This window comes from Rutidosis leptorrhynchoides, chromosome 6 (genome assembly GCF_046630445.1).
Source record: "Rutidosis leptorrhynchoides isolate AG116_Rl617_1_P2 chromosome 6, CSIRO_AGI_Rlap_v1, whole genome shotgun sequence".
NCBI classification, from domain to species: Eukaryota; Viridiplantae; Streptophyta; class Magnoliopsida; order Asterales; family Asteraceae; genus Rutidosis; species Rutidosis leptorrhynchoides.
In genome coordinates this window covers 129,655,454-129,663,717 of record NC_092338.1, presented here as the reverse complement: position 1 = coordinate 129,663,717, position 8,264 = coordinate 129,655,454, and the positions used below count along the sequence as shown (strand labels likewise).

The following is an 8,264-nucleotide window of genomic DNA, read 5'->3' as shown; positions in this document are numbered from 1 at the left end:
ACTAACACCGCTGGGATAGGAATGTTAATTGATTATGATTAAGTATCCATCATGATCATTAAACGGTAGTATTTTCGCCAACGGATATAAACGGTAACTTTGTTTAATCTAACGGTAACAAAGGCATAGCGAAATGTTTCAATGCGGTTTGCTACCCTAAAAAACTGCGAATTTTAATTTTAGCGTTTATCATGATACATTCGTTATACAAAATGTATCATAATAAACTGGGGGGACTTGATCATATACATAGTATTGTATGTGTATATTTCAATTGCTAAAGGTTAAACACAGAAGTTATGCGAAGTATATTCAAAAGGCTTGACATATCCGCTGAAAGATAAGTCTGCGGATTATGGTGCATTAATAAAAGACTGCGGGTTATCTTCGCTAAGTAATCGCGGATAGCAGTTAAATCCGCATACCGTGAATATTTTGAATACTATAAATAGAGAGCTTGGCCTCTCATTTATAGGTTGTTGATTCTCTGCCATTTGCCCAGACCTTTGTAATTTTCACTTGCGATTTTGCCCAATGAATTTTTACATTGAGTTAAGATGAATCATGTTAATTAACAATCAAGACCGGGTCGGGGTGGTTGATCACTTGATTGATAAAGTGAAAGACGATTATCAGGGCTCAAAATAATCATCAAACATCTCATTCTCCATCTTAATATCATTGCACTCGATACTTAATTAAGTAACTCATTAATTAAGGATCGATCAGGGTTCACCAATCATTGATGGTTCTAGAACCGCTAAACCCACGCTACATACAATAGTTTCTAGAATTACTACCTAAAAAATATATAAAATATCATTTGGCCATGCGGGCTGCCCGTAATAATTATGACCCATACCTTTAGCCAATTTAGCTCTTAATACAGGATCATTCAAGTCAGTTTTTTTTTTTTTTTTTTTTTTTTTTTTTTTTTTTTTGGGATAGGTGAATTCTTATAGATCCATCCCCCGGAGGAATCGAACATGATAATTTTTCATCGTTGACTTTTTCTGATGCAAGTTCAAATTTTTTGGGGCATTTTGAAAGTTCGATGTCGGCTGCTTCAATATCTTATGTCCCATGTGTTCGCTCATATTTGTGTGTAAGTGTTCGATGGGGTGAATGATTGAGAATTTTACAGTGAATTTTGATTTCATCATAATGTCACAAGTTATCACAATCAACTGTTTATCGGCGTTTAGTTATCTTGTGAAGCTTTTCATTCGAAATGTGCATTGATGCGGGTGATCATATGCATCAATAATTTTGTTTTATGTTGGTTTCAACGGCGTTTAATGAGTTTGTTTCACATGCTAGTTTAGTTATGCAAATTCAATTAGACCATAAGATATTTAGAGTCCATATTAATGATAATCGAAGTAGATCTATTGGATGTATTGAATCTAATTTGTGTCTTTTGAATAAAAAAACAAATTTGTATCCTGAAAGGACGAAAAATACGTAGTTTAAGAAAAAAGTGACTGTCACATATATTTTACTCTTTACTTTTCAGTTTTACCTCTTATTTTTTACTTATTTTTTTGTCTTATACGTATAAAGTATGAACTAAAAAGAACTTTATCACATTATTTATCAATTTTAATTTATGAAAGTGGACAATTAATTTAGAACATCCCAAAAAAAGAATAATGAACCATTGAATTGAAACGGACGGAACATAGTTTAAGAAAAAACATCGTCAAATGTGTTTTTTTTTTTTTTATCAATTTCTAGTTTTCTACGCTTACTTTTTATTATTTTTTTATATGTACAAACTAATGACATAAAAAAAAACTTTATGTTATTACAGTATTTTTATTTATTTATTTATAGTAGCATTCAATTAATTTAGAACATTTAAAAAGAAATTGTAGAATAAATATGAGATAGATAGATAGAGTAAAGAAAAACAAAAACTTGTCGCTTTTTTTTTTTTCTTTTTTCTTTTTTTTTAAACTTGTCGCTTAGCATCCAGAGTTTACGTGCAATTACAGCTGTGAAGATCATCTGTCAAGATCAAATCCTACGGTCAAGATTACAAGTTTTGAATGGTGTAGAAAATCAGGCAAGGAATGAATGATTGAACTTTTTTCAGGTTTGACCATTGACCAGGAGAAATCAGTTTTATACATATTGAGACACAGAAAACGGTCGGTATTTTATTTTATATAAACACATATAAAATATAAAATTCGTTTAAAAAAATTAAGAAGAAAGGTGGAGGAGGATTTGCGTATAGTGTCGCAGGTTCCTCCTCCATTGTTGTTGAACAAGGGGAATTTATCGTGAGATTTGGAGAGTGAAAGGGCGAAATTAGGGTTACGAATTTCAATTTCAAATTTCATATAATTTGATTCGATTCAATCAATTGCAATTGCAATTGCAATGAATATGATGCGTCGTTTGAAGAGTATCGCTTCTGGCCGTACTTCCGTTTCCGATTCTGTAAGCTTTTGTTAATAATTTAATTTCAATTTAATGATAAATCTTGTTGATGTTGGAATAATAATATTCATTGAAATTGAATTGATTTGGTAGCATTGAATCTGATCGCTTTTACGTTACGGTTATCGTAACTTTATATCGTTATGCTTGATTCGATGTATGGAATATTTTAATTAATTTTTAAAATATAAAATATGTTTCGATTGTCCTTGTGTGATTGTTGTTTTAGAAACATTAGGTTATAGTTTATTATTTTTATTGATGGAAACGGCTTATTTTTTAATTGTGTTGTTTTGATCTTGTGCTGTGTTTGATCTCCATATGTAAAGAGTATGGTGATAAAAATAATTATATGATTATTTATTTATTATAATAATAGTCAACACATAATAATTGTTTGTTGTTGTGGATGTCTTAATCATTGAGGATATGATTGAGAAGATGCAGATGCATTTCATGTATGTACTATATATATCTTATACGTAATGAATTTATTTTACAAGTCGATTCAAGCGGAACTTAAAGACGTTTTCACGTTATATTAGCGTGATTTTGTAAGGAGTAAGATGCTTATATATGATGTGTATATGTATATGTGTTGATTCATGTGATTGAACTTGTTTGCTTTGTAGAGTGGCGATTCGAACCGTCGAAGGTCAAAGCAAGAATCTTTGAGTCAGCCTGGGAGTGCGCGTGCTTCAAAGATGGTTTCGAGCACATCCAAAACTACTGCTAGACCTGGAAAACCTGAGCAGGACAGTCTGCCTCAAAAAATGCTTAGCATGAAGATTAAGGAAGATATATCTGATGACAAGGTAACACATACATTCATTCGATATCACAATATTTCATTTATGATAACTTATTGTTATTTCTTACCATGAAATACTTATGTTTGTATTTTAAGCAGGATTTTGAAGCGACTCTCATAACTGGAAATGGTACTGAAACTGGTCAAATTATCGTGACTTCAGTTGGTGGTCAAAATGGAAAACCTAAGCAGGTGATCATCGGTTATATATTGTACCATGAATGTATTGCTAGCTTAACTAATGGATTATTTCTAGTTATAAAGAAGGTAACATGTACCTAACAAAACTTGTTGTGCAGACATTTTCTTACATGACGGATCGTGTTGTTGGTACTGGTTCATTTGGTGTTGTCTTTCAGGTAATTAACAAGTGACCTTCATTGTTTTAAACATTTGTAGATAAATGTTATATACATAATAATAATTCTCTATGTTTTGTATAATTTTTTCAGGCCAAATGTCTTGAAACAGGTGAATCTGTTGCTATTAAAAAGGTTCTACAAGACAAAAGATACAAGAACAGAGAACTTCAAATTATGCGCTTACTGGACCACCCCAATGTTGTTGCGATGAAAAATTGTTTTTATTCAACTACTGAAAAAAATGAAGTATACCTGAATGTTGTCTTGGAATACGTACCTGAAACCGTCTATAGGATGTCAAGGCACTATGTCAAAATGAACCAACACATGCCTATGCTGTATATTCAATTATACACATATCAGGTGAATCTCTCACCGAATTTTTTGTGGGACATCACTTTATCATGCTAATGCACACTGATTAACTAAACCGTTCCATTTTCATCTATGTTCAGATCTGTCGTGGGCTTAATTACATTCACAACGTCATTCGTGTCTGCCATCGTGATATTAAACCGCAAAATTTACTGGTAAGATCTAATGGCATATTAATCAGCTCATCGAAGCTCATTTATTTACATTGGCCTTGTTAGTAATGTATAAATATTAATTTGAATGCTCTTGTTGCCTGCAGGTCGATCCACAAACTCATCAGCTAAAACTATGTGATTTCGGTAGTGCAAAGATGTTGGTAAGTTTACAATGATTTGGAAATCCGTATGTATATATCTTGATGTCAAATATTAACGTTTTGTTGCGACTGCAGGTACCTGGTGAGCCAAATATTTCATATATTTGTTCGAGATATTATCGGGCTCCTGAATTGATCTTTGGAGCAACAGAATACACCAATGCAATTGACATGTGGTCTGCAGGTTGTGTTTTGGCTGAGCTGCTTCTTGGACAGGTGGGTTCCTGGTTATAGGTGCGCTTACTGTAATTATATTTTTACTTTAACACGGTCTCTAAAAGATTAAACTTATCAGATGCTCTGTTACATTATCAAAACTAGTCAATATACCTAAATTATTCAGAAATCACAATGAACACCTTGTAGTTAGTTTAATCAAGCAATCTCTTAGTGTGGTGTTCTTTATAAGTATTTAGTTGTGTGAAAATGAAACTCTGCGAGTGGCTATAGATCTTTGAATTTATTTTCTGCTATGATTTTTTTGTAATTAAATTTCAATACCACACTTATTCTGATGCATACAACTGTTTCATTATATTCAGCCTCTTTTCCCTGGTGAAAGCGGTGTAGATCAACTGGTAGAGATAATCAAGGTACATAATATCGGAAAATTGTATCTTTTTGCCGTCACATCTCTAGTCAATTTGTTATTTGAGACCAACTCTAACCATCCGTTGTTTCTTTGTTTAGATATTGGGAACACCAACACGTGAGGAAATTAAGTGCATGAATCCTCATTACACTGAGTTCAAGTTCCCACAGATTAAAGCTCATCCATGGCATAAGGTTTGTATTATCGTATCCATTTTGGTTTCCCATATCTGTTCATGCTTTAGGCTTTTATCATATATGGAGTAATAAATAATCCTAATCGTATTTTGACTTATAACCAACTATACTGATTAATTAATAAAATTTTCATAACATTATTGGTGTAACCAATTTCCAAAATTGTATATATGTACATGCTTTAGACACTTTACTTCGACAAGATCTAGGGTTCCTCAAACAATGTGATATCTCAAACCGGGTGAATTCTTTAGCCTTCCCCCTCTTACTAAGGCTGCAAAATGTTCTTCTGAGAAATGGCCAATACCGGGTTTATAAGCAAGGTTGCAAATCTCGCTACTCTGGGGAGTACTTGAATGCTGACCAAGTTTGACCGATTTTTCAAGTAATCTCAAGTTTTGACCGGGTTTGACCAAGTTTTACTGAGTTTGAGTACTTGGCTCGGAGCTCTCCAAAAACCGATTACTCAGCGAGTAATTTCGAGTTCTGCAACCTTGTATATAAGTTGTGATTTTAAATCCATATGTTAATCGTACTCTGGCTAATGAGGTTCAAACTTCACTAGGGAAAACCACATCCATTTACCGTTCAAAATTGAACATATAGTATACAATATCTAACTTTATGCATGTGCTCACGAGACCCATCACCCATGTGTAGTTTAAGTGCATCAGAAAACTGGAAAATCTTCAAGGTCAGATATATTTACGATTTTGAATTCCGTTTTCAGATATTTAAAAAGCACATGCCATCTGAAGCAATTGATCTTGTCTCACGTCTGCTACAGTACTCACCGAAGCTGCGCTGTAGCGCTGTAAGTGTATCCCAAAATCTGTTTGTTTTACAGCTCTTTTTAATATAAACATTCAAATGCTTAGTTCAGCTATTTTGATCTGCTGCAGTTGGAGGCCTGCACTCATCCGTTCTTTGACGAGTTAAGGGACCCGAATACAACTCTGCCAAATGGGAAACCCCTCCCTCCCCTATATAACTTCACACAACAAGGTAAAATCTCAAATTACTGCATATTTACTGTATATATGATTTATTATTTAACGCATATTGATAAAAATAAATATAATATTGTTACAGAGATTGCTCATGCATCTCCGGAACTACTTCAAAGGTTGATACCCGAACATGCCAGACAATGAATGATAATGTAATGAAGAGAGTGTGTGTATTGTCCATAAGTGTTCTGAAAGTCGGGTTTTTGAATGCTTGCCGATAATTAGATATTATACTTGCTCTTTCTGTCTAATCAAGTTGTTCAGCCTAAAATATGGATGGAGGTTGGTTTATATATTTAACTGTAACGAATCATGAGATTATTATACATCTTCCTCGCGTATATATATGGAGTAGCTAAGTCCGATTTGTGAGCTTATAACATGGAACTTCTTCTGAATTTGATTTTTTCATTTATTTATTAACTTTTTCCCATTTTGCTGCCAAATGCTCTAATACAAATAAAAATCCAAATCCAAATCCAAATGTATATGTGCAGAATCAACATTCAGTTATTCACAGGGATGAAAAATCTTATTGCATGCCTCAATAGCCATGTTCTATTGTATCCATCAATACCATACTGATAGGATGATGCTATGACTACTTCAATTATGACTACTTCAATTGTGAAAATGATGGAATTGTAACTAGATAAACCATCGTGGAATAGTTTAGATTCAAACCTTACTAGCACTACGTCTTGGTTAGCTAGGGAAAGAGTAAGAAACACCCATGGGATAACTCAGTCATCCCGCATACATCTGAGTAAAGATATTCACTTTCATGGATAGCCTAAACAAGAAAAACCGTTTCTTATAACTAAATACACTATAAACTATACAATAGCTCACCCTCAAAACTAGTTTTCTTATCAACATACAGTATATACTAGTGAAATGACCCGTGGTATCACTTGTTTGTTTAAACGAAACAATTTAATGTCATGTTTTAGGTATTAAGTGAATGTAAATGCTAAAGACATTTATTTTAATGACCCGTTCGACTAAGAATCTTGTTAACCATTCAGGCTTGCCTGAGTAGCCACCGAGTTGACCAATGAAGCACACCATCCGGGTTCAATTCCTGGCTATGCCAAATTGTTCAAAAATGGAGTGTGACTAGAGGGTGCGCATAACGCGCAATTCACCCGGTACCAGGTCTCGCCCTCGGGGGGCTTGATTACCCGAGGTTTTACAATCTATGGGGTAGCCAATGTGCTCGTTCATAGGAGGGTTTTCTCGCTTACCAAAAAAAAAAAAAAAAAAAAAAACTAAGAATCTTATCGTTGTTTTTACAAATATGTAGAGACATGTATTTTCGCATACATATATAACGTAATTAATCTCGTAAAGAGAATCCATATTTAAATATTAATAATATAATAATTATAATTATTATAATAAAAAAAATAATATTAATAAAGTTTGATCACAGTTGAGTATTTATATTTTTAATAATAATTATTAGTAATAAATGCCTTTTGAAATTTTATTAGAAAATTAAAATACAATTATTATATAAAAGTTGTACAATAATTATAAAATTTATAAATGTGTTCATTGGGTGTTCAGTAGAAGATTATACAATTTAGAAGAGATTAGTATTTCTTTTTATAAAAGATTTTGTATTATTCTTTTAATTAAATTAATATAAAATAATGACATCATCAAAGATGTTTTAAATTTTATTTTTTATTTTTGAATTATTTTTATGCTTAAAAATGACTTTTTATTACATTATCATTTTAGGATTTTAATAAAAACTGTAGATTTTATTATTTTTATATAATGTACATGCTTCCTTTTGTTAGAGTTAATTTAGTTGTCTATATTTTAGTTCAGTCTAATACCTTGGTAATCCACATTTAGGGTGATGAATAAAAAGTGTAAATAACTAATAACGATTAATAAAAACTTTAAATTTCAAGATATCAAGTCGCTCTTCTAATCATAAGTTTAGAAAGGTTAAGAGCACCAGGGGTCATAGGTCGGATCCGTCGTTTTCCAAAATGGCGCCGGAATCAACTGTCAACGATACCGCGCCGACGTCAATTTCGGCGTCGACTTTTCAACGTCCAGGAACTGACATTTAGTTAAACGCGTTTGAACGTTACATTTTGAATTTTATGGCGGTTGCATATATAAATTCACCA

General features: G+C 32.6%; 1 protein-coding gene across 1 annotated transcript; it reads left to right on the top strand.

The window, feature by feature from the left end:
- Positions 1-2,379: 2,379 nt before the first annotated feature.
- Positions 2,380-6,454, top strand: LOC139851399 (shaggy-related protein kinase theta-like). The gene is made up of 13 exons (XM_071840430.1): positions 2,380-2,448; positions 3,081-3,263; positions 3,359-3,451; positions 3,559-3,618; positions 3,712-3,984; positions 4,077-4,151; positions 4,256-4,312; positions 4,388-4,528; positions 4,855-4,905; positions 5,003-5,098; positions 5,832-5,915; positions 6,004-6,106; positions 6,194-6,454. The coding sequence occupies exons 1-13, from the start codon at positions 2,389-2,391 to the stop codon at positions 6,253-6,255; spliced, it is 1,338 nt and encodes a 445-aa protein (XP_071696531.1). The 5' UTR covers positions 2,380-2,388; the 3' UTR covers positions 6,256-6,454.
- Positions 6,455-8,264: the final 1,810 nt, after the last annotated feature.

What these genes read in the sequence shown, in the direction of transcription:
- LOC139851399 (XM_071840430.1), top strand. Translation starts at nt 2,389, where the DNA reads ATGAATATGATGCGTCGTTTGAAGAGTATCGCTTCTGGCCGTACTTCC. An exon ending in GTACTTCCGTTTCCGATTCT is followed by an intron (nt 2,449 to 3,080) that starts GTAAGCTTTTGT and finishes TTTGCTTTGTAG; the next exon opens with AGTGGCGATTCGAACCGTCG. An exon ending in AAAATGGAAAACCTAAGCAG is followed by an intron (nt 3,452 to 3,558) that starts GTGATCATCGGT and finishes CTTGTTGTGCAG; the next exon opens with ACATTTTCTTACATGACGGA.